Source organism: Calonectris borealis, chromosome 1 (assembly GCF_964195595.1).
Source record: "Calonectris borealis chromosome 1, bCalBor7.hap1.2, whole genome shotgun sequence".
Taxonomy (NCBI): domain Eukaryota; kingdom Metazoa; phylum Chordata; class Aves; order Procellariiformes; family Procellariidae; genus Calonectris; species Calonectris borealis.
This window is the reverse complement of record NC_134312.1, coordinates 195,789,504-195,816,497: the sequence shown is the minus strand read 5'-3', so window position 1 is coordinate 195,816,497 and position 26,994 is coordinate 195,789,504. Positions and strand designations below refer to the sequence as shown.

Below are 26,994 nucleotides of genomic sequence, written 5' to 3'. Positions count from 1 at the left end.
AAGTTGGCCTTGCACTCAGGTCTCCCAGGTTGCAGGCCAGTTCCCTAACAATGACACCTTAGGCAAGTCTTGGTCTCTGCTGTTGAAATTATTCTGCAAGTATGTACCTTGTCAGTGGCCAAGAGAGAGAAAGAATAGTAATATTCCAATTCCACATTTTTATTATGTGGCAAAAAATATGACTGTAAAATGTAAATAACCTTGAATGTGTGTGAATCTTTCTTTCCATTTGCTGATTAAATATACCTATTTCTAGAGCATTCACTGGAGAGAAGCCTTGAATATCCTGAAGTTGGTAGTTTCTCGTTCTGCCAGTTTAGTTTTACCATCCTATCAACACAGCGATCTTTCAAAAATGGAAATACATCGAGTGTGGAACAGTGCCTCCAAGGAGCTACCAGGAAAGACTTTAGAGTTTCATTTTGATATTTCAGAGGTACTACTTAAAACCTTACTTCTGTCATTTGATAATCCTAAAACACATGTTGTAGCTCCTTAAGCAAGCTGAAAAACTGGGAAAGAAAGGAAAATTACAAAACTGAGTGTCTCTTAAATTCTTCTTGATCCACAGTGACATATTTAATGACCCATACTGGAGGGCTCTTTCTGGATTTTCATTAGATTTTTGAGGGGAAGGAATTACTAGTTGTGTTTATAATTTTCTGGTGGAAAAGCTATGTTACAATTATGCCAACTGTAATATATAAGTATACTATATGTATAAAATCCCTGTCCAAACATTTTATTCTTGGATGCCAATGTTCTCTGTAACTGTTAAACATGGAAGTATGTCCTTTAAGGGAGTACTTTCTGACTGCTGACTGAATTCTTTTACAGCAGTCTTTATCCTGCAAACCCTGTACACCTTTTAATTTTATAGAACTGAATGGTCCTGTTGACTTTAATGGGCAACTCACTTTATTTATAATTATGAACCTGCATGATTTTGCAGCATTATAGACTTTTTCATATAGATAATAGTGAGACTTTGGGTTAAAAGGAAACATGAATATAAAAAGACATCTTGTACTGTATAAAGAGTTTCTTCTTGTTGTTTCATGTAGGTATAGTTCTAGAAAATGCTGAGCATCTTATCATCAATCCAAGAAAGCATTTTGCTTTGTGTTGGAACAGGGCCGGGTTTTTTGCTGCCTCTTATGTTAGAAACTAGTTTGACAGCTGCTTTTGAGTATTACCTATTCATGAGCATAAACACTAGCTACTAGGTATGGCAATAGTTACTGAAACGTTCACAGTGGAAAATAACATACAATACCAAGTGACATGAAATTTGGTGCACTCCTGTTTTACCCCTGTATATGATCTTCAGGAAAAGAGTAATCTTTTCCTGCAGCTGAAGTAATATGTCCCATTATAAGTTCATCCTGGAGCATAGTACTAGTGAATAATTACTCTCTATTTCAGACTCCAATTATTGGGAGACGGTATGATGAGCTGCAAAGTTCTTCTGGACGAGATGGTAAACCCAGGGCAATGGCTGTCACCCGAAGCACTTCTTCAACCTCATCAGGATCTAACTCCAATGTCCTTGTTCCTGTGAGCTGGAAGAGACCCCAGTATTCTCAGGTAAACTCCTCTGAAGTAGCCCTCTATTCATGAACAAGTTGCACTCGGAGCAGCTGAATTGACACACACTGAGTTCCTAAATGCTTGTGCCCTCTGTCCCCTACGCAATGCTCCTGGCTGGCTGGGGCAGTGGCAGCACAGCATCTGACTGACTGTGTCTGCTGAATGTCTATCTTGGACTCAGAAATGGACTGAGTTATGTCTCTCTTCTCTCCAGCCAGTGGTTTTCTTTCAACCTGTAGGAAATGCATCTCTTTAAGACATCTAACTGTAGGTCAGATTTAGCTAAGAATGACAGGTGAGTTTAGATATTAACAAGGAGAGCAGATACACAACATGTGCAACTTTCTAAGTGTTGTTTTCATGGGAAATCAGGTAAAAAGAATTCCTTGGAACAATTTTCCTAAAAGTGATGTTTGATTACCTGACTGATTTTGGTTATCTGCCAGTTAAAATAAAACCATGCAGAATAAATTATTCATTGCTTTTTTTTATAAATATAGCAAATTATATAGCAGTGACTCAGGCGCAATTCTGCAAAAAATAATTATGCATGTGCTTAATTTTAAGCTTCTGAACTGTCCTTTTGAAGCGATGCGCAGGATCCAGTGTTTCCTTATTATGCTTAATAGAATTAATAGGCTAATTGAAAAATAATAAACACCAAAATCATTAACAGCTATTTTTATGTTTCCTTGTATGCATCGTTTCTCTGAAAGCAATCCTTTGAGCACTTAGTGACTAATTCTTTGGTGGATTCCTCCTAATTAAAAATTGTTAATGTATGTTTCTAGCCACCGGGAGAACGGGTGGTTAAAAAAATGCTCACTTGAGAAACATCTTATTTTCTAGAAAAGGACCAAGGAAAAGCTGGTGCATGTCCTTTCTCTATGTGGTCAGGAAGTTGGGCTGAGTAAAAACCCTTCAGTAAGTAGCCTTGTATTGACCATTGCTTTGTTTCATTGTGTCCTAAACTTTGAAAGTGAAGAACTTTGTTTCCCAGAGTTGCTGACCTGATTTGCATAGTTTCATGTCACATTACTATCATTGTCATTTGTACTGGCCCACGCTGCATTTCTCAGCGTATAAACCAGTGAGTGAATGGCCCTCTCACTTAAAGATGATTTACTTACAGAGCTACATACGCTTTTGCTGTGAGAGATCAGTGATGCTATAGGTTTTACTTATGTCATCTCAGTGGGCAGAGAGTGATGACCTCTGGTATTACCAATCTAGAGCCGTTATAAAGTAAAAAATTAAATTACAGAAATAAAACTGGCGGGGGGGGGGTGTCTGATTTTTCCATTAGATAGTAGTTCTGATGTTACTTTTTAAAAATTAATATTATCCAGTGCCAGGAAATGGGCAATAGATCATCCAGGATAGGAAGCTCTTAAAATAGTTATTAAATATTTTCTACAGAGAAAGGAAAATTTCTGAATGTTTTTGAATATGTTGTATGTCACTTGTATTATGGTGAACAGGTCCTTCATTTCTGCAAGACAGGGACCGTTTAATTTTTGCAGCTACATTGCAGATATAATTATTTTTAGTAGGAAAGGAAAAATAATAGCTTGTTGTGTTTTCTAATCTTGGCATATTTTTGAACATCATTTTTAACTAGAGATTTTTTTTATGAACTTACTATCTCATGCCCTTGACAGTATTTTCCTTGCTAAGTTCTCTGAATTTTGTTCCTATAACTGTATACAAACATCCAGGCAACATCAATCTGCAGCCATTAGGAGGTAGCTGTAATATTCTTGGACGTGTTCCTGCAGTATGAAGTTGTTTCTTTGTACAAGTTTAATCTGAAGGCACCTGTCCAACATAAATAATAAAGAGTGTTCTAAAAATACTCAGTGAAGGAATTAGGTGTGTACTGGAAATACAGTCTTCTGAATAACCAATTACAGCTTTTAGGAAGAAACAACCAGAGGGAACAGTTTGTTACAAGAGAAATCCTTTGAATTGTAGGTAATTTTTTCTTCCTGTGGTGATTTGGATCTGATTGAGCACCAGACGAGCTTGGTGTCTTCAGAAGACGGAACAAGGGAGCAGGAGAACATGGATGATTCAAACAGTGAACAACAATTCAGAGTCTTTAGGGACTTTGATTTCCTAGATGTTGAGCTGGAAGATGGGGAGGTACAGTATATTTTCTCTAAAACAGCTTTTTTATTAAAGCAGTTTGATATTCTTTCTACTAAACACTATACTCTTTTTGTAACATAAAACTTTAACTGTATAACTATAAACTTAGTTTTGAGTTCAGATTATTTATAATGTTCGCTTAGTGTTTATTTCAGTAGCGTAACAGTAAGAGGCTACCACACCCTTCCTTTCTGAATCTACTTTAGGAAACACTGCAAAACTGTTACTGGAAGATAAAGCCTCTGTTCTAGTACCTTTTCAGTGAATTTACTTTCAAGTTAATTTATTTTAAATACAATTTTTAAAGGTCTAAATTGTTAACAAAAATATATTTGCTGACTAAAAAAACATAAAATGAAATTGTTCCAAATCTGTTGGTTCATGAGTAACTCTCCAGAACATGAATTCAGGCCTTTGGGCTGTTGTTACTCCTGCAACTGCTGATGAAGCCACTAACGCTTAGAGAGATGTACCTTCCACTCTGCTTAGGTGTCTGTGATTCCGTCATTTTGTGCAGGAGTTAAACAGAACCCTGAGGGCCCAGATCAAGTCTTGACAGATGAAGCCTGTCAGCTCACCTTGAGCTGAAACTGCTGAAGGGAAAAAGTTGAAGAACTGCTGAATTTTGGGGGACTACACCCTTTAGCCTTGCTTATATCAAACTTGGAGTATTTCTTTCTATTTGGGTGGGAAGGGCCAAAAATGAATATACATTGCCAAACAAGTCTAACAATTTTGTTGCTATTTAAAAGTTCAGAAACTGTTAGCTCTTTTGAAGTACTTAAGGTGCAGATGTTCAGCAAACCTAACAGTTTAATAAATTGTCTCGTCATAATCTGGACTTGATTTTAACATGAATTCTCTCAGGCATCGCTCTTAGTCCTGAGAAGAACATGTGTAAAAGAAGAAATAATCAGTTTTCTCCCTAGTTGAATTACAGTAGTAAAATAATTTTAAGGTAAACAGACCCCTCAGGTGTGAACTCATGTACATCTCAATTTTAATCTTTTTTCCAATGAAGAGAAAGGGTGAAGGAATGGAAAGAGATGTCGCAGAGTCCTTATTTTCCAAGTTAGGAATCTCTATATCAAAATATAGTGATTTGGGCTCACAGCTGCTCATGACTTTGCTTAAAAAAAAAAAAAAAAAAGCTGTTGGCATCAGTGGTTGAAAACACATTAGCCAAATATTATGAAGGAGCTTTAATGTTCCAAACAATGATAAATGATAAAACGGCAATGCTAGGTTGTTTGTCAAAAAGTATACTGGCTGCAATCATTTCTGTGTCTTAAATGCTTTCAAGATATTACAAGGGCTTGGGACTACAATTTTGACTAAATACCACATGATAATTTTTTGTCCAGTGAAATTCAGGAATTTCTTCTTTCTCTTCACCAGTTAAAACCATATACAGATTATATATAATTGTACAGAACAATTCCTATCAAAATGAGTTTACCTTCATGGACTATGGCCCTGCAAAGATTTGTTTTATATGTGTGGCTAATTTCAAGACTGAGGCCTAAATTAATCAATATACTAATTGTCTTAAGTCAGTCATGGAATCATGGAACAGATATTAAGCTTCTCTAGTTTTATGTGAAGTAAAATGAAAAATGTAGTCTTTTACTTAATACAGTTTTTAAATTGCCGTGGATCTGAGACCTTGCATTCCAATGTTTAGTTCAGACTGACTTAGTACTGTTTTAAATAAATAGATACTTTAGCCAAATTAAAATCTGGTGTAAGAGGCAACATCTCTAATGACTGAGTTGAAACTGTATCATTTATGTCAGGTCTGGATTTGTATATTCATAAACATGAATAAAACAGTGCTAGAAAACTTAAGCTAACAAGAGCACAAATAGTCTTTCCAAAAAAACCTTATGATTTAAACAGGCCAGTGATGCTTGTATCATCCCCAGACCACAAGATGTACTTGTCTGAAATTTCATGAAGATGTGAAAGCAAGTAATGGTTATTTTCAAACTTAAAAGATAGACTGAAGAATTGAAGTTTCTGTGATAATATTAGTTAAAATTGTAGGCAATGTTTGTCTATGATGTCTTTCATACAGTAATTTTACATAGATTCTTTCTATTTGTTTTTCTGTCTGTTATATCTGCTACCCAGGAACTTCAGGTAAGAATGCTACTTGAACTCAGATGTGCCAGTATATGTTATGCCTTCTTGCAAACCTGTATTATAGAATAACATCATAGTTTTGTTGTTGCCCCCCCCCTCTTCAGTGTCCGTGGGTGGGTGGGGGTGTGTGTGCTTGCACTTTTGACAAGTGCTTCATTTTTTGTCTTGTATTCAAAATATTTTGAGGTCATCTTCAAAAATTCTGCTTCATTTTAAGTTCGTTTTTGACGTGTTCAACAGTCTTCACAAATTTTAAAGTATCTTAATTCTAGTATCAGCATTTTTCAAATTGAGCCATTTCTCCTTTTAGTATCTTTGTGCATAAATAATATGTAGAAACAAAAGAAGAACTTCATTATTTATAATATAGTAAAGTTTGGTCCATTTGTTTCCATACGCAAATTATATGTAATTTCCAGCTTCTCAGTTGTGGTATATTGGCTCCTGCTAGCATCTTGCTAAAGCTGATACCTGAGACCTCTTCAGAGAGTTTACATCATTGTCTACCAGCCTGAATTTAACTGAATAAATTAATTAATTCATACAGCTTAATTTAATTCAGCTGTACACTCGTACCAACTTTGCAGGACTCATTTACCCTGTGAAGAAAACTGAAAAGGCACGTCAGTGGTTGCCAGTTTGGGACCTAAACTTGCAGTTTATCAATGTATAGCGAGAACTGAAATGATAGAGAATTGTAATGAGTTGTACAAATGATACAAAAATCAGCAACAACGGTGTTTTGCATATTCGTTTCTGATAGTTTGTACATCAGTTATTATGCAAACACAACCCCCAAAAAATCTTTCTTTCAAAATGCCTGTGCTCTAAAAGATACAAACATATGGAGATAGTGCCTTACTATACAGGTCCACAACACTTTTGCCTATATCCTACAATATTTGTGCGAGCCCATTAACTTTGCATAGTTTGTCAATACAGTAAGGTAAAAACTTGTGTGAAAGAAGTTTTGCATGATTCTTACCAGCTTTATTGAGGAGCTACACTGCTCTCCCCCACATAGAGTTACTTCCCTTTTTACTGCCCTTTCTGTGTCTTTCCTTTGCCCTGGATTGTCATAATGTTTAAAGGGGCTGCAATGGCACGTCCGCTCCTTTACCAGAGGGTGGTGATTGTGGGAAGTTCTACGTGGTACCTGCTCACTGCAGGCCAGACGCATTTATAATATGTGACTGTTTTCTTTTGAATTGGTGTTTGTTACTGGTGGCGTTTCAGATAGGAGATAGCTTTGCTTCCGCTGTAGATAAAAATGAACAGCCTCTCAAATACATCTTCCCTCCTGCTTGTCAACTGTGAAAGAAAGATTGCTTAACAGACTATAAAAACAACAACTCCATCTTCGTAGACATGTGTTGACCTTTTGTTTAAATTCAGTATGATTTTGGGTGCCCCTATAGCAAGCTTACGCTATATTGTGTTTCATCTCTCTTACCCTTTTCCCCTCACTTTTAATTCACTCCCCCTTCTAACTGCATGCCCTAGAAGTGTCCCTTTTCATTTCTCTTCTTTTTGCTGGCTTCCTTCTTTAAGACATTGCAGAATAAAACTGCAACAAGAAATATTCCCATAGACATGGGCTGCAAAGTTTACTGATAGCTGTACTAGGCATCATGAGGATCAGGGTGTGATGATGGTCATCTTTGCTTGCTTGCTTATTGATGTCATTTTGTCATTTGTTAGTTCAGTAACTGATGTGTTTCTGGAGGATGTCTCATTGCTGCATGTGTCCTCCAGCCTTTGTGGGGGAGGATGGACAGCCACAGAATTTGTTAAAATAAATAGCTGGGAACCGAACAGTCATTTTTATGATTTAAAGAGACCCGATTTCTTAAATCGTAGATGTGTTCTGTTCTCTTCCCGCACAAAACTATTGTATGATCCCAGTCCCAGGATGAAAAGACGGGGTTCTTCCAATAATGTGTTGGGCTTCATAACAATTTCATGTTCATTTGCTCTTGCATATAGTGCATTCCTTAGTTCTACATGTTCTTGTGGATTACAGTTCTTGCATTTCTGGATTGTCTTTTTCCTAAAAAACACTTCTTTCTTTTTTCCTCATATTTGTTCATGAACAGTGAGCCTAGTGTCATGAAATGGAACCTTCCCTCTTTCTAATCATATTCCATAGTCCATTGCATTAAAGGGCAATGATGCAAAATAAGATCTATTTGTGCAAGTTTGTTGGTTGTTAAGGAGGTAAGATTGCAATTGAATTAATTGCACTTTATACAGTTTGGTCCCCATTCAGTAAATGTCTGAGTAGTCCTGAATGGGGATTACTGCTTAAGGGACCTTACTGAAGAGACACCTGTTTCTCTATGATTGCACATAATTTTAAAATGCATAAGCCCAGGAGATACTCATAATCATTGATTTGATAATAATATTTACGATTTTTTTAGGCAGAACTATATTTTTGTCAAATTCATATTTAAAAGATTACTGTCAACTTGAATTTTCAGCAGTTGGTTTGCTTGTTTAAGAGTGTTGCATCTTACAGAGTCTTATTTTAAACAGTCAGCCCTGAACCTTAAAAACAAACATTTTTCTCTATAAAATTCCTTCCCATATTGATGTAAGATTGAGGGCTTTCACCTAGATGAGGTACCCAAAACTGCAGCTGGATACTTCTGGGTAGATCCTTCATGGTGTGTAAAGCCCCTTAGGCCTCTGCGGGCCCATGACAGGAGCAGTTGTGGACATGCTCCTGCATTTGCTGGAGAGGAACCTGGCTAGACTAGAAGAAGGGAGCAAGAGAATTAGCACAATTAGGGAAAAGGGATACAGTCCACTGGAAAATACATAAAGTAAACAAATGGAAAAATGGTGGAAAACTAATTGTCATTTTTATACATGAAAGAAATTAAGTGATCTTTGTATCAGTTCACCAGCCTCACAAATAGTTATGCAATTTGCTTAATGCACGTGGCTTTATGTAGCTGTGTGTGGGATCAGAACTGAAAGTCAATGTTTGGTAAAATGTAAAGTAAAATGTTTGGTCCATTTGACTGTGTCCTTTTTAAAACGTGAAATCTTAGGCAATCAGGTTATTCTCAAATTATAGTTTCAAATAATTCAAATAAATTCAAGTTACAAAAAGAAGCAATGGGCCTAGAATAAAAGTTTTGAAAGGTGTGCTGCTTTAGCTATTACATTTTGTGTGTAAATGAAGGGTTCCTTCAAAGCTACTCATCATTATGGTTATGTATATAATGCAAAGAATCTAAAATCTTTAACATATGTTTCGCAATTGAACCATTGCTATGAACTGTGCTCCTAATATTTTTAAGCATCATGGACAAATCCTTTAAAATTGCTTCCAAACTTTTCTTTTGCCTGTCATTGCTCTACTGGTATTGAGGTGTGTGTATATGTGGATGAATTCTTAAATCAGCAAATGCATGAAAAACATCTAATACTGAAAAGAATGAATCTTCATTTAACTGTCATTTCCATGCTTCCGCTCTTATCTCCAGGTGAAGTGCTGGAAAATTATAAATGCCACTGTTACATTATTGCTTAACAAAGTAATGTTTGTATCAAGTTTGTATTATATTTTTACATAAAAATATTTCTTGAGCTAACTTCAATCTAATGATTAGTGGTTTGTATATCATGAGTTTCAAATCAAGGAAGCTGACCCTATATCTGATTTCAGGGTGAGAGCATGGACAACTTCAACTGGGGGGTACGCAGACGGTCCCTGGATAGCCTGGACAAGTGTGACATGCAGCTGCTGGAAGAGAGCCAGCTCTCAGGGAGCACGCCCAGCCTGAACAAAATGAACCATGAGGACTCCGATGAGTCATCAGAGGAGGAGGACCTGACCACCAGCCAAATCTTGGAGAACTCAGACCTAGTAAGTTGTAAACTTGCAATTTAAGAATAGATAGGGTTTTGTTTTTAAATAAGCTGGGCTTTTAGTTTCCTCTCGCCCAGGTGCAATCTAATCAGCTGAAATTGGGGGGTGGCATTCAATGCGGTGTTTTGTCGCTGCTTGATTTTCCCTTATTTGCAAATGTAAACAGGAATTTTAAAGCGAAGTTCGAAACACAGGAAGCATCAGATGATATGATTATTTGCTCTTTTTTCCGCAAATTACTATGTGACAATTTTGCACAAATGGCCAGTAGTTAATCTTTCTGATGCATCTAATACTTAAAGAAATAGTACAAGACTCCAGTTTGGTAAACTGTGTCAGGTTTTCATCGTTCACTTCTGGGATGTTTGCATACAATTTTTATGATAGAAACATTGAAAAGGTTATAATATGCCTGTAAGCACAAACTAAGAAAGCCAACGTAAACTGCCCTTTAAGACAATGTCTGCTTTGCGTGTTCATAAAAGCAGTGTGGTAGGGTAGCTATATACTCAGTTCTTCTGTGCTTTTGTTGTCTTTTAAACAGATTATAACTCTTTCCCCATCTGAGGATACAAATCATATTGACTCACTGTCTACATCATGTGACACAACCTCAGCAGACCCTCATCATTTTAATATAGGAACGTCTAGCTTTGATGTGTCTTTGCCCGATATGAATAATCTCCAAGTATCTGAAGGATCCAAGGTGAATACATTTTTACTTTCAACTGCAGAGTATTTTATATAACACTTTTACAGGTTTATTTTACGTACACTTTCGTGAGGGGTTTGATATGTGGAAGCAAGTACACTCTAACTTTCTGTATATAATGGTATAGTACAATACATTCATATGCACTTCCATATCCTTTCCTTTCTACTTATAATTCCTTTATTAAGAGATTTTATTTATTGTTTCTTAAGTATATTGCACTACATATGCACCATGATACTACAAGCTCATTGGAAGAAAAAGTCATGAACCGGTTACAAGTTACAACCCTAAGGGAATACTCTTTTGTTCTTCATGCTGATTTAAAAGAACAATATGCCAACTCATGTGGTGGGTGTATGCGTGTATTCTCTGAGATTTTTTGTATGTGGGAACCTATTGTACAGTTGCATGCACTGGATTCAGTTCTTGCCTTTTGGCAGACACTCAGAAATTTTAAATTCATGACCACAAGATTAAGCCATCTTAAGGGGGGAGGCAAGATTTGCAAGGATACAACAACCACGTTCAGCCCAGTTTATTTCAGACAATTGTATCAGAAGATGAACATAATGAAAGGTTGGTAAATAATTATCAATGTGGGGACGGTTTCTTTCATTTTCTGTTTAATAATACTTATTTGTGGGAGATCAGGTGAACGTACTCCTCTCACTGTCTCTCCAGAAATATAATCGGGGGTGAGGTGGGGTGGGTCAGTGGCTTTATGACACTGTTGCCTTACCACTACAGCTTTCTCTGTCATGTCTGAACTGGGTGGCTTCTGCAGACTGGGGCAGAGGAAGAATATAGTTGTCTTGTGTAATCATCAGCTTTCATTCCAGTTCTTGCCCTTGGTCCCCTCCAAATGCAGCCACACAAAAACCTGATACAGTACTGCTAGCACTGCATATAACAGAAGTACTGGAAACTTCTAGTGAAGAGGTCATAAAAAAGGAGGTTGGAATTGTGCTGAATATTGAACAAATTGTTTGTGTCAGAAACCTCCCCAGGAAGAAGAAAGGACAGGAGGAGGGAAATGTGGTTAAGGATAGGAAAGGAGGGGAACCTCTCAAAATAATGGTTGTGGAAAAGATAAACTCATTATCATTTGTCAAAACAACTGTTGATAGACAAGTTACCACGTAACAACCGTAAGCAGCAGAAGTTGGCAGAATTTCAGTTCAGGAAGCTGCAGTCAGAACAGATACGTTTGCAGGTAGTGACTGCAGCTAATCTCATGCTCGCAGCTGCAGTAGCTATTGGTATGTACATTAAGAATTGCAAATCAGAATTCATGAGTTTCATATATGCCCGGCGTTTTAGAATCTTTACTGTGAAAATTTCTTTAACGTCCCAGTACCCATGCAGTGTTCATCAAAAAATGAAAAGCTTTGGAAAAAGTAAATAAGTGAAGAATGTAAAACCACAGCAGTTTCTTGTGGGTTTGAAAGGCAAATTCAGCTAGTCCTGACACAGGTTTGATATTGGTGAAATACATAACCCAAGTTGACAGGGATTTGCCAGTGTTACAAAGATGTTTGAATTGACAACTTTACACGTAATGCTTTCTTAGTGGTTTTTGCCTCAAAGATATTTTCTTCTAGTATGCATACTTCCGTATTTTTACTCAAAACAAATTGGAGTCAGTATAAACAAAGTTAAAATGCCTGGGTTTATATTTATTTTAAGGAAGAAGTAATCCAATTTTTAGTCAGAAAACTTGAAATTTGCACCTAAATAATTTTTTCTTAATTTGATAACACAAAATCTGAGCTCTTTCCTCTTTCTCTTTTCCTCTGACTGCTTATTTTCAGAGAGCTGATGGTATGTCAGCAATGCAAAAGAAAATTTTTGTTACTTCTCTAGTGCTGTACAAAAACGTTTAGTTGTTGCATCATAAGCAAAACCAAGTTGCAGTATATTACTGCAACTTTTAAATAGATGCAGTAAATGAGAGCAACAGACTGATTAAGTAGGCCTTTTCTCAAATGTTTCACTGCCAAAATCCAGGTATTATTGTTAACGACAAAAAATTAGTTAAACTTATTTTCTATTAAAGATAGCGATCACAATAATTAAGATGATAGTATTTAGAAGGGATTAGAAGGCAGTGATGGATAATGCTATGAGGGATACACAGATTCAGATGATGCTATTTTATATATCTTTCAAGTTATCTAAACTCACTAATTTCTGGAAGTGTACTCCAATCCTGCGTGAATATTCGGAGTCCACTTTTTTATTTTGCTTTTTGGACATCGTATTGGACTCCAGTGGATGGGAGGTGTTTGCTTCCTCTTTCTTCCTCCCTTACCCTATTCCATACAAACACTGTCATTGCAGTGAATAAACCACTGGTTCTTTCAAGCTAATATTTCATATTTGAAAGTGGTTAATGCTAACTACTTCTTGAAGAAGCGTGAAACATTTATGCTTCTTGCCAGCTGCTCTGGTTTCTATTCTGGTAATTCAGCCATATAGCTTTCATTTCTCTTTTCAAGGTGGTTTGTGCTCTGATTCATTTCATTCACCCTGGACTCAGAAATATTTCTATCCTTTTCGCTTAGAAAACAAAACAAACAAAAAACCTTTCTCCTACTTAATTTCTGATCCTGTCCTTTCTGATATGTCTTGTTTATTTTTTAGAAATCCAAATCCCCAGAGTTTATCTGTAGGATCCAAGCAGGTCTGGTAACCTGCTGAGGGCCACTTTTCTCTTTTAATTCCACTTGCCATGGATTTCCCTCCCTACCAGCTCCCAACACATGTATGTACATGCACATATGCATATGTGCACAAACACACACCTTATGAGATACCCCAAACAGAAAAGATAAAGAGTTTGAGCTACCCACTGCAGTCATCCCTACAGGAACTGCTTTGCAGGATGCTATGGATGATGCAGACAAAAGCCAAAAGATCAAAACTGAAACAAAATTTGTTCAGACTAAAAATGCAAGAGAAATTGGAAAGTTTCAAAAAGAAATCAAGATCTTTAGGTGCTAATGGATGAAAAAGGAAGGAAACGATAGAAGCATAATCCTTTTAATGACCTGTAGAATGCTTTGGATTCCTCTTGGATGGAAGTTATTACATAAATGACAAGCTAAAAATAATTCTCAATTCTAAACATGCATATAATCTTCCAGACAGTGATTGTTTTCAATATATTTTGAGAGGCTTTAATACACTCTTGGACACTATAAAGTGATAAGTGACAAGGGCAGCCTGACAGTAACAAGAACCCTATTGTTTTTCCTGAAAAAATACTTCCCTGCCATGTCGCCAAATGCACTGAAATCTGAAATTCTTTGCTAGACAAATTAAGTTAAAGAAATGCCTTAAAAATAATATTGATCCAAGACAGCAAGTTAGGCAAATACAGTATTTTTGAAGAAGTGTAACTTGATTCATGTCGTTTATAATCTGTGGCTTTATACCTATGCAATTTAACATGTTGTCAGGTGGGTTTTTTCATTAAATGCTTTCTATTTATTAGTGGAATTAGCTTATTAATTTGCTGTTTTCTAAGACATCATCATTCACTCCCCTAGGTTGAAGCTGTACACGAAGAACCAGATACAGCAGTCCATGAAGATGACCTTTCGGGGTCTACAAATGAACTCCCTGGAGCATTTGAATGCAGTGATAGCCTTAGTTTGGATATGACAGAGACTGAAGAGAAAGTTGACAGGCTGGAACAATTTGCTCTTGCTAGGTACTTGTATATGCTATTATTCATAGAAGTTCTTTTACACTGTACAACAAAGTGGTAGCAAGGTGTTAGTTAATGGAAAGGCCATTTTGGCCACAGGAGTTACAAAGTTCTCATGAGTTTAGAGCAGTGAGAAGACAATGCCCTAATTACCTGCATAATTATTGCACAACTCACAAAAACCTGAAGATTTTCCTTCTAGGAAAAACAAGTTATGATTTGTTCATACATCTATGCAGTTAGTCATTATATATGTAATATATTTATTAAAAGAAAAAAAAGGATTTTTAAAGATTCGCAGTAATGGAAATACTGCTTGGTTAGCTGTTCAACAGATCAGCCATGTATTCATCCCTCTGATTTCTATGGGACATAAGGAAGTCACAATATTGTCAAAGATCCCATCTGCATACTCTTGCAGCTGCTGGTAAGAGTGGCTGGACCCCAGTATATGTTGCAACAAAGCATCAAGATTTTTCCAGGCCTTATGGAGCTCTTTAAGATTTTGAATGCTGAGTTAGACTGCAATTAGCCCGTATTTATGGAAAGGAAAGGAAAGGAATGAGGATATATAAAGAAGCCCTCTCTCTGTGTGCCACATGTTTCAGAATCACAGTTCCTGTTCTTGGGAGCCATAGGAAGTATTTCTCCATCCCAAAGGATAATATACAAGATCAAGTAGCTTAGTACCCTTTAAAAATGGTAATCAGCCTGTTTCACTGACCATGAGTGCCAAAATAATGCTCTGTCCTAAGAACAGTGTGGAGAAGGGATGTATCTTCTCCAATTCATTACATTGGGGGGAAACCAAACAGGTCAGTATATATATGTACATGCTGAGATTATTTTCAGTACTTCTGCTATAAATTATTATAACCAAGTTTTCCCAGAAGAGGAGTTTTTCTTCACGGGCTCTATCTTCCTGTGAAGTTTCAGCCTTCTTCCTACAAACGATGGTATGATAAAACAATTCAGGTATTCTGGGATGGAGGAAGATAGATGATAACAGCCTGAAGATAGGGATTCGGATTTGGAGGAATCCAAATTTTCTCACTCTAACCAACATCTTGCCAGCTTCAAAAGTAATTTGAAAGTTCATGAATATTTTTAGAAAGATGCTGTAATTGGTCCTGGGATTATAACTCTCTGTTATAATGTATTTTATCTGCCACCTTCTTGGTATTGTCCTTTCATCACAGTTTATTTTTTTTTCTCCTTCAGCTTTGGAGATGTTGATCGAAATGCCTCCCCTCCTCCCTCACCATTTTTTTCTGCCATCCTTGCTGCATTTCAGCCAGCAGCATGTGATGATGCAGAAGAAGCCTGGCGTAGTCATATCAACCAGCTCATGTGCGACTCTGATGGTTCCTGTGCAGTTTATACATTTCATGTGTTCTCTTCCCTGTTTAAGGTGAGAAAATAAGTTTAAGATACAAAATCAAAATGTTTAGATTGTGTGTGGCTATTAGGATGGTTCTTGATAGTAGTACCGGTAATGAACTACTAGGTATATAACCGTTGTAATTTTGCATGCTGCAGAATTGTCATAGTAGATTTTCATGCAGAACTGTCTTCTAGGACCAGTTTTGTTGTAAAAGTAGTATCTATCTCATACTTGCAGGTTTGGAGATAACATTATAAAATGTGGATCCACTTTAAAGAGTATTTTCTTCAGTACTTTACAAACAGCCTGAAACAATAACTGCAAGAGACAGGAAATAGCTTTTTCATCTCCAACTATTGTTAATCTGTTCTTTCATCTCAAACTGTTGAAACCTGACCATGCCCATGTAAATGTCAACATTATTAAATATTCTGTAACTAATCATCTGAATAGAAATACCCAGCAACCATCATGTAACATAAATTCCAGAGATTGAGTCTGAAGACTAGAAATACATTTCTCCTTTCTGAAACTGATAAACATCTTACAAAAAGATAAGAAAAAAAAGGAGTCAAATGTACAAGCTGTTCTAAGGAATGACTGTCTGGTTTTACCTGTAATTAGTTTTAAAACGTTTTTTAATTGTTTCTCCTGCTTTATATGAGGCAGCTGCAGGTTGTTTAGCATGCTGCAGCAGTGTACACAGCAGCCAGGTAACTTCATGCAGAGTTTAAGTACCCATTATCTCAGAGTACACAATTTTTTATTAGCAATGGGTACCCCGCTAATAAATATACAATCTCAAGATCTTTTCGTATCTTTAAGACTATCATTATAAGAAAGAAGCATCATACAGTAAGAATCTGTTCTCCATCCTGTTTCCTCTATGCTCCACCGGATTTAACGGCATGTCTTCTCTAGCTGCACACTGTGTCCTCCTTTAAATGTTACACCACTGTAAATACGGGTGCCATATAGGCATTCTTTTAAACACTGATAAATAACCATTTGGAAGGAAAAAAACAGCGCTGACTTGAGTGCATGACAGTTCAACTTTGAAAATTAGTCCTGTGTTTCTTCATGATGTGGTATTTCAGCTTTTTTGCTATTATGTCATTCCTAGAGGTTAATAGCCCTGTTCAAGTGTTCTGAGAGTTATTTGTCCTTTTTGTTCTCTTTGAAGAGGTGAAAAGGAACTGATGTCACACTTCTGAAAACTAAATAAATAATACTGTGTAATGCAAGACCTAAACATTACTTGTAAAGTACCTGTTTAACTCCAAATCCTGGCATGCACACGCTGCATTTGCTGTTGTGCTTGCCCTGTATTCAAAAGATAGCCTACTCATTTCCTTCAGTTGATACTGGAGGAGAAAGATACAATAATGCTTTCAAAAAATTTTCAATAACAGCAAAACCTGAATAACAGTAATAAAAAAAAAAAGTCTTAATAGTGTCAACAAACAAGAATTTTCTAGCTGGAGTCACAGCCATATTTTTAGTTTATAAAATTGCTTTGTTCCTCTCTTCAGGGTTAAAACATAGGAGTATTATTTTCCCAGATTTTTTTCATAAGATCCCAGCTTGTCTGGAATTGTATTGTGTTTACACCGTCAAACTTTGCTACTTATCCGCTAACTTAAAAGACTTTTGACCCTCACCAACAGGAAGTTTCGGAAACAAGTCCAGTATGTGCTAGGCTTGCAACACAAAGTACTGCCAAAATATTTAACTGTGAAACAAAATCCTTGTTTGGAGGAGCCTGTCAACTAAATAATTGGTGAAGTGAAAGAAGTGCATTTTCCAGGGCACCTACATTTCAGTCTGCATCAAGTTAATGGTATCTTGGATATTTGCCCACAACACTCTAAACTTGTTTAAAATTCCTGAAATTATTGAAGTACTTTTCCTGTAAACGAGTCATAGCTCAGAGAGCTCTGGATTATCTTTACGGTTGCCTCTTTGTATTCCATCAAATCAAATGTCTTCCAGCAGACCAGCCAGCTCCAAGACAAGTAGATTTGAGAGCTAGCAAGTAGTTTCCACAACTGAGCCCTTTTGTTACGAAAAGTCCTCTTTCCAGAAGAGGAAGCCTGAGATTAAGAAGAAAACGTTGTGAGAATACTTTGTTATTATTTACATTGACACAAAGCACAGCGACTACATGCAGGCATATACCTAGTCATATTATGCTGGCGACTGGCATTATTCACAGTAGTCCCATTTCACAAAATATATTCTACGTTCAGACCTTGCTTGAAAGATTTCAGCCACTGCAATCTGCACCCAGAAGGACATAGCTGAGATGATAACTTATTATAGAACTGATAGTCCATGTAATTGCAAAATAAATACATTTAGTGAAGTACTATACATAGATACCAAAGTACAGTCTCTCGCTGTTTCACATTTTAATACTTGAAAACACTATTCAAGACTATTATCTTCTTAGCTGTAGATTGATTGTTGCTTTTATGAATATCTGAAAAGGAAAGCAGTAAAGGAAGAATATGTTTTCTTAAATCTAAACAGTAGACTGCTCAGCTTTTTATGAAGCCATGACTAAAATGCTTTGAGGAAGTTATTTTCATAAAATAAACTAGAACTGTTAAAACACATGAGTAGATGTGTGCTGGAAGGGACCTGAAGAGTTCATGTTCATGTTTCTTATCTTGCCCAGTACAAGATCAGCTATAACTTTCATTCCGGTCAAATGTGTTTTAACTTTTTTCTCTAGACTGTTCTTAACCTTTAGGCTAAGGTGGAACTTCACAACATTGTTCCTAGGCAATGTAGTCCAATGCTTAACTCTCCTTATCGCTTGAAAACTTCTCTTCCTGTGTTTTACGCCCGTGGCTTCTTGCTCTATACACAGTGGTACTCATCTTGTCTTTGCAGTTGCTGCTTATATTTGAAAACCATTACCATGACTTGACCTACCCCAAACTTCTCTTATTTAAACTCAGTTCTTTCAACCTTCCCCATAAGTCACATTTTCTAAACTTCTTACTGTTGCTATGGGCTCTCTTCAGTTAGTCTGTGTATTACTTGAAAAGCAAGAGCGGGTTCTGTACTTCAGCCTAAGTTCTTACCAGCACTGACTAGAAGAGGTTTACTTGTTTTATAGAAGGTATTCCTGTTTAAAAACTTCTCTCTGCTAACTTCTGTACAGTAGGATACAGTTAATTATTTTCCACTTGTAACCCCATCTAGTACGCAGACCTTGTTCTGCAAAATTTTGCCTTCCTGATTATTCTCCATCCTGAATGTGCTCTGTGGATTGTTTTATCCTAGGTGTACAACCTTGTCCTTCTTTCTTTTCCCTGCACCACTTCTCCAGTTTATCGAGATCAGTCGGAATTCTAATCCTGGCTTCCAAGGAGCTTACAGCCCCTGCAGCTCAATCATCCATGCATTTAATAAGCATGTTGAATATTCCATTATTCAGTGTTTTCATTAATGACTTACTTAGTGCCTGAGACAGTCCCCAGTGGAATCCTACTCAAGTTATCTTTCCAATTGGACAGTGTGCTGCTGGTAATTGACTTCTGAATATGGTTTTGCACACCTACTTATCTCTAGACCAGGTTTCTCTGCCTTACTTCTAAGATATCATTGCTTCTCCTCCTAATAGAAAATTTTAGCCTTTCATGAAAATTAAATAGTTTGATATGATTTGTTCTGACCAAATCTGTACTGCCTATTATTCATCTCTCACATGTTCCCCCATTTCCCGAACTTTGTGTTTAATTCTTTTGCTCTTGTGTTTTTTTGAGATAAGCACTTTCCTCAAGTTTTTTACAATACCCTGTGTTCTGTGGGTTCTCAAATTAGTTGTTATGGCTCCTAGACCTCTTTAGCCAGTATTATAACTATCATAGCATGAATTTCTAGCCTACAAAGATGTAAAAATATCCAAGCCCTTACTAGCAAGATCTGTTCTCACCTGAGTTTTCATAGATGTCTCATTGTTACCTGTACACAGATGCCCTTTCTGAGAGCAATAAGGTAAAAGAAGGCATTAAACGCATCAGTCTTCTCAGTAGCATCTGTTAGCTATTTCTCTCCATTGTGATTCCTTGGCCTTCCTCTTAATTATTTCTAGTTTACTTCTTGACATTCGCTCTTTCTTTTACTAGTTTATTTGGCATCTCCATCTCTGATTATTGTACCTACATTGCCATGCTATGTTTGGTACCCAAGTTAGTAATTTAACACAGTTTCACATTCTGTTCTCTTTTGCATGAGTATTTGCCCAAGTGAAATATTTGTGGTTTAGCCAGATGTATGTCTTAATATATTTTCTATCTTTCAGTGGTATAGAATGTGCTTCTGCCCTCTTTTTTTTTCTAAAGGAATGGCTACCTCTCATTATCTCCTTTCCCCATGAAGTTGTTTCTAATGGGCTCCTTCCTGCAAATTCTGAATGCATTGAAGTCAGTTGTATTATTTCTGTAATCTGTCTCCTTCACTGCCTCAGATTCATAAACTCACTCACTCTTCCCCAGGAGGGCATTGCATCACCTAAACAGGTTACCCAGAGAGCCTGAGGAAGCTCTGACCTTGGAGCTTTGAAGACTCAGATAGAAAAAAACATGGCTGACCTGATCTACTGTTGGGAATAGTCCCACTTCAAGTTGAAAGTTGGATCAGGTGTTCTCCAGAGGTCCCTTTCAACCAACATTTCTTGGATTCTGTTCCATAATCTGTCTTTCTAAATTTCCTTCCACTTTTACGTTCTCAGCTAGCTCTTTTCTGTTGGTTAGGATCAAATCTACATCTCTTTCCTTTGCCAGAAGAGTTGTCAGCAACAGTTTCTCTAAGACTTGGACTGAATGTTTCTTTTCAGAAGACATCATAGTAGTAAATCTCCAGCTGTCACCGAGCCCTATGATTCAGATGATTCTGCTAGTTGCTCATAAAAATCATCATTTACCTGGTTCGGTGGTAATTGGTAAGAGCCCCTTGCCTCTGCTACAGACTCACTGCAGCAGAGAATCTGAACCATGTGCTGAGTGACATGTATAGCGCTTTGTTTCTGTGTTGAAGTAAGATCGTAGAAACATATAGTAAGACAAGTATCAGTCTATCCAATCTTAACAGATGGCCAGTTCAGATGCTTTAGAGAGAGATTCACAAATAAGCAGTTATGGAATTGGTCTTTAGAGGAAGTTTCTCTTTCACCGTTTTATAAATTATTGATCGCGTATACCCTACCTACAATGTGAGGGCTTATGTAGCTTTTTTAAAAAAATCATTCAATCCCACAGCTTCCATTATCAATAAAGTCTGAATTCAGCTCACCTGATTTTAGGTACTTAACTTCAAAGCTCCAGTGTAGGAGCAGTAACAGGCTATTTATATGTTTGTCATCCAGATGATTGGTATTTGGGAAGCACTTCTCTTCAGTGAGGCATGCTCATGGTAATACAGGTCCTAACCTACATTCCTCAGAGAAATGCCTATGGTAACGTGGAATGAATCATATAAAAATGTTGCATACTTTTATTTTTAAAAATGTTTTCATGTTACTCCCACCTGCTGAGCAGTTGGCCTTAGTGAGATATATTTTGGCAGTGAAACCCGCTGTGTATTTATCAATATCATTATTTCAGTTCCTGCAATTCTAAAATATTATTTTTATTTATTATTCACTTTATATATTAGTCACTGAAAAGAAAATATCAGCTAGATATGTTTCTGGAAGACTAGACTGGTTTAGGACTCAAAACATCAAAAAAATCTTCTGAGAACAATAATTCCCGGATGCAATGCAGTATTTCTGGAGTCCTCTCAAGCAGCAGAAAAGTTTTAGTGAGAAGGTCTTTCCCACAGGGGAAAATAAAAGTTTTTTTCTGATTTTTCCATGCTGCTGTTTGGCGTTAGGATGTCCATTATATTATCTGATTAGCCACTTGACATGGAATACTAACAAAACAATGCCCGGAATGGGCAGAAAAAGTAATGTCCTGATCAACTCTGTTAACTCTGTACAGCCAAGAAAAAAAAAAGCTACTTGTGGGTAAAAGGCTTTATAAAGATTGAATCATCTTTACAAGAAAGAGTGTATTTCAGTAGTAGATTATTATGAATTCTGTAATTGGTTTCACAGCTGCCCAGCTGTACACTGTCTCCAGCATAATAACTGTTATTCAGTATCCTTGAGCAGATGTTCAGTTGTCCACAGGGAGATGGTCTCTTTTGCACATGTTATTGTGCAAAGAAAAAAAAGCATGATCTTTGTTTACAAAGGAAAGAAGCTTCTACTTGGGTAAAGAATGTGATAAACTGTGTTTTGCTTTACAGAATATTCAGAAAAGATTCTGCTTCCTAACCTGCGATGCAGCTAGTTACTTGGGAGACAACCTGCGAGGAATAGGCTCCAAGTTTGTGAGGTCTTCTCAGATGTTAACATCATGTTCAGAATGTCCCACCCTTTTTGTGGATGCAGAAACAGTGAGTATATTCCTTTCAAAAGGCACGTGCTGCATTGCAGCGTGTTATTCTGCTGGCTGTTTCACTTTTGGGCAACTCCTGAATAGATATGTCAAAAAGGTACCACCTGCTATCTCTAATTTTTGTCTCTAATTCTTAACCAAATTTCCGTTAATTTTCCATATTATTTTATTAGGTACGTATTGGCAGCTGGGCAATATGATGTAATATATGCACCCAATATAAAACAGGTGCCTATCAGACCCAATTGGCTCCACAAATGGAAAAAGAGAAGCTATTTTTTACATAGTTCAGCGTGAAAGATGGTAACATGTTTAGTGGTTTCATTTGTGTCAGCTGTGATGTAAGCTGGATGATAAAAATACATATTAGGGAATGAATGAGATGGCCCTTCCCATTGTTTTCATTCTGGCCCATGTTTATCCAACAGCGTCAGGGCAGTGTGGCCTCACATAGGAGTATAGAGGTAGGAACTTGCAAAGTGTAATCTTGGGCCCACTGCTGTCACCGTGGAAGAGCTGTGCCTTACGTCATCAGAGAGGTGTGGAGATTAACTAGTTAAGCTTTGTGCAGTATTTTATTTTAGGGAATTCCTCTGCAAAGCTGTTAAACACAGAACACAATTCCAATTCCACATTATCTTAAGTGCAACTTTTGCTATTCAGTTTTCAGTATAGCATTCTGTTTATGTATATTTTTGCATAAATATAAGTGTTTTTCAGTATTGGTATCTGTAAATCTAAGTGTTCTTTCACAAGATCTTTACTTTATTATACTTTCTACTCTGCTAATATTTTTATTCTTTTATAGTGACATTTACCAGCCCTTTTGATTTCATTTCTCCAGCTGCTCTCTTGTGGCCTTCTTGAAAAGCTGAAGTTCAGTGTTTTAGAACTGCAGGAGTACCTGGACACATACAATAACAGGAAAGAAGCAACACTCTCGGTATGCTGGATTATGTTATGTTCTTGGTTTTGTATGTGTGTATACTTAAGCTGTGTCAGGAGACTGCAGATACACTCAGATCTGTTTAAACCAATATTCAGTAGAAAAACATGTTTCAGTTACTGGATTCACTAAATGTTCTTCCTGAACATACGAACCAGAACTAAAAAAATAGCTATTGTATCCCTTAATTTTAGAAACATTGGCATCTTTAATATTCCTGGTCTTTCCTTTCTCCTATTCAGTAATTAATTCATTTTCTTGGTTTATTCAAATACTAATAGAAATCAAGACTACACTTTTTAAATTACAGGCAAAGCAAATCGTCATAGTCTGTGTGAATAAAGTGCAATTGCAAAATTTTGTTTGTTTACGTCTTGTGCTGTGAAACTAAAATACTGCTTACCTTTCTGCAAATCGAACTATAGGCCTTATTCATATCTTCTTTTAATTTCTTTCTGAAAACAGTGGCTTGCAAACTGCAAAGCAACGTTTGCTGGGGGCTCACGAGACGGAGTTATTACCTGCCAGCCAGGGGACTCAGAAGAGAAGGTAATGAATGAGCAGTATTATTTGTCTCCTGTAAAGTGACACGTGTGGTGTATCTTGTCCTCGGAACCACAAGAGCGTGGTGTACTTCCTCCTTGTTTCTCTGCTGGGCTTGGGCATAATCCAGTTTTCACACTTAATCTAGTGTTGTTGCCTCAGTCCTGGCCCCAGGAAATGGGAAGTATTCAGAGGCAATACTTCTGCCTTCCTAGTCCAGCCAAGGAAGCAGAGCTAACCCTGCCTGGGTTGTCTGTGCTCTCCCTTTTGAAGGATGTTGCAGCAGCAGTTTTCCACAGCACAGTGTCTCTGAAAATCAGTCCTGGTGTACTGTGCTTCCACATTACACCCATTTTCCACGGCTGTTACAGACTCGGTGTGCCCAATAGCGAGACTTGCCTGGCTGAAATCCACTTAGATTAATAGTTATGAAATAATGACTGTAAAATGGCCAGTGAAATAATTTATTCTGTAGATAAGTATTTATACCTAAGGCAAAATATCTCTTTATCACTTTTGAACAAAAGTTTTACACGCACACACACACACACACACATATATATACACACACATAAATATATATATATATATTTAGTGTGTTGATTCCAGTTAAGAAATCCACCTTTTCAGAAATCAGCACCATCAGCAGGCATTCCTGTTATTTGATAAGTACAGGAAACAGCTGGTATCTTAGTGGTGTAGAATGAGTTGAGAAGTGTTATTTTGTGTTTTTTTTTCCTTTTGGAGGAAAAAGAATGGAGAGATGGGAAAAAGAGGGGGCTGGAGACAATTAGCCAAAATCAGGAAGCAGCAGCAGCATGTGGAAAAAAGTGACATCTCCTCTTTCCGTGTATTTTAACTTATAAAAGATAAGGTGACATTTTCAGAACACACATTTGCCTGTTGTAACCATTTTTTTCAAACACCTTGTTTTCTGTCGGTTTCAGTTTGTCTGTCTTCTCCCCCAATTCACTTTATTTTCTTCTGGTTTTATCTTCTCCTCTCTTTCCCACCTGTATGTATTTGTCCTCCTGTCTTTGAACTCCCTTTATTTCTATTTTTTTTATGCCATTTCCCAAGAATCCCGCACCCTTGCCACCCCTGCATTTTGGCTTCCTTGACCTTATTAGCAAATCTAATTTGCTAATAAATCCTCTGGCTGCAATCACAGGCAGTGGGAAAACTGTTCAATCTTCCCCCACCTAGCACTGGCACCAGCAAAAGTTACAGACACCTTCCAATGCATTTAAATAAGATACTGTCTCTTCTGTAGTTGTGATGGTGTACAGGGAAGTCACAAGTGAGCTATTCTCAAATCTAAAAAAGGAGAGACCTGGAACACATGCTACTACCGCTCCTGCAAGCACATCAGGAGAGGGAGATAAAGTATACGTAGGGAGGCATAACTATTGGAACGTGCATGGGCTTTCTCTTCCCACTGATGCACAACACCCTGAACAGTGACTTCAGACTGCAGTGTTACGTATCTTGCTGTATACAGCTTAAGTTACCCTCTTCATTCCTCTTCTGGAAACCCATAGAATGGGATGGAGGATCACACATCTTGCTGATGATCTACATTGTTTCTTTTTTGAAAAAGTAGAGGAGAGAGAATGGTGAGGATAAGGAATAAACTGTGATCTGAGCTCATATAGCTGGCCTAAATGCATCTAAAAGTTAATAAATATCATGTTCCACTTGTATGGGTTTTTTTTAATTAGGTGTTCTCTGTTTCAGAATTAAATGTGTGTTTTGTGAAGCTGGGGTTAGTATTCTCACTGCTTATCAAACAGACTGAAAAGAAGGGTTTCTCACTCCTGCAGGAATCCCTGGTCTCTCCCCAGCATTGTTCCTTCAGCCCAAAATGCCTTATTCCTTGGAAGTTGACAGGATGGTAGGTCTTTGATCAACAGGCATATTTCTTTTCTTCCCCTTCTCATTCACCTGTCAATTGAAGCAGCTCTTCCCAAAGGAACATTCTGTTTATTCAACAGAAGTGTTATGGGAGGAAGAGTCCAGGGAAACTGAGGACATGTGATTAGGAAGGGACAAGAAAAAATTACTCCTATACTGGCAAGTATTTATTTTCTTATCTTTCCTCTCCTCTTCTGCCTCAACATGAAAGGCCAAAGAATCTAATAATTGTAGGAGAAAATATCTGTCTTATAGTCACAGGGGAACCTGCCTAAACTCTTAAACTCATTGAGGGTTAGACTAGGGCCTGAAATCCTGCTGAAAACTTCTGGCATAAAAAGTCGCTTAGCTAAGCACAAAACCAGGCTACTTCTGGAAAAGGTTCAGAAATAATTGTAAGGAAGAAAAAGCAACACCTTGCTCTACAGAAAGCAGAAATCTTAAGATTCTCAGAACTCCCCACCTGGTAAAAAGCTTGAGGTGAAAATAGTCCCCTCTACAGACAAGACAGACATAAGACCAACTTCAGCTTTAGCACAAGTGGTTGCATCACAAATGCCCCCTGATGCTGGTAACTAACTTGGCACCAGTTTCTCTAATCAGATCTTATTTCAAAATAATTGCACATGATTTGTTGACAATTGTTACTGTTACTGAAAATGGGCAAAGGTAAAAATTGCTTATTCTGACATTAAAGCAGCTTGAAATAGAAGTTGTCTAGGTCAGCTGCTAGAGCTAGCAATTTTTCTGAAATTGGGTAAAAGCTCTGTGTCCCAGAATGTCTTTCCCCCCCTTAGTCTTGCAACAGATGACATGATTTGGATGTGTCTGTGATTTGTAAGCTTTGATGCTACATTGAGCAACAGAGTCTCAAGGACATAGGAGTCAATTTACAGACAAAAGATAACTGCACATACTATTGTGCTGTCTGTCCAGGTGTGAGAGTCTTAGAAGAGTACAGCTATCAGTACATTCTTCAACCTTACTAACAGGGATTTTTTTAATCTAGTCAAAGACTGGTTTTGTTTGGCGTTTTTTTCTGGAAAAGAGATACATGGAAGATCCTATTTTTCATGTCGATTAGCACTGCTAATTCAAATAAGTATTTATCACCTGATGAGACATTCAGTTTACTCTGTAAGTCCAAAGTCAGTATACACCTTTCTTAAACCTTGCTCATCCCAAAGCTCACCACAAGCTAATGGAGTGGGCTTTGCAAACTCAAACTGTTAATGGATATTTAAAACATGCTGCACCCCATAAAAATTTGCCCCAAAAATTCAGAATGTACCTGTTGCTATGAGTTTCCCTGTGACTAAAGGTTCAATTACTCTAGACCCCCAATAAGAGATGTACCTCTTGGGACCATAGTCATCTGGAGTTGAGTTACAGTAAAGCTCAAGGCACAGTGAGTCTCATTGTTAAGTTAGAAATTCTTAATAATCAATAGTCAAGATCTGGCTGCTGTTTGACAGATCCATGGATTGACAATGAGGTAAAATTGGCCCAGGTAGGCAGCTTTTCTAAAGGAGGAACACAGCTGTGTTTTAGAT

At 37.2% G+C, this 26,994-nt stretch overlaps 1 protein-coding gene across 1 annotated transcript in view; it reads left to right on the top strand.

The window, feature by feature from the left end:
• The window catches only part of FRY (FRY microtubule binding protein), a 175,930-nt gene that overhangs the window by 138,926 nt on the left and 10,010 nt on the right, over positions 1 to 26,994 (top strand). The window contains exons 48-58 of the mRNA XM_075139803.1: positions 257 to 436; positions 1,426 to 1,587; positions 2,440 to 2,514; positions 3,565 to 3,735; positions 9,566 to 9,766; positions 10,314 to 10,475; positions 14,036 to 14,199; positions 15,418 to 15,607; positions 21,887 to 22,036; positions 22,883 to 22,981; positions 23,450 to 23,533. Of these exons, the coding sequence (XP_074995904.1) occupies positions 257 to 436; positions 1,426 to 1,587; positions 2,440 to 2,514; positions 3,565 to 3,735; positions 9,566 to 9,766; positions 10,314 to 10,475; positions 14,036 to 14,199; positions 15,418 to 15,607; positions 21,887 to 22,036; positions 22,883 to 22,981; positions 23,450 to 23,533 (1,638 nt within the window). The remainder of the gene's footprint in view (positions 1 to 256; positions 437 to 1,425; positions 1,588 to 2,439; positions 2,515 to 3,564; positions 3,736 to 9,565; positions 9,767 to 10,313; positions 10,476 to 14,035; positions 14,200 to 15,417; positions 15,608 to 21,886; positions 22,037 to 22,882; positions 22,982 to 23,449; positions 23,534 to 26,994) is intronic.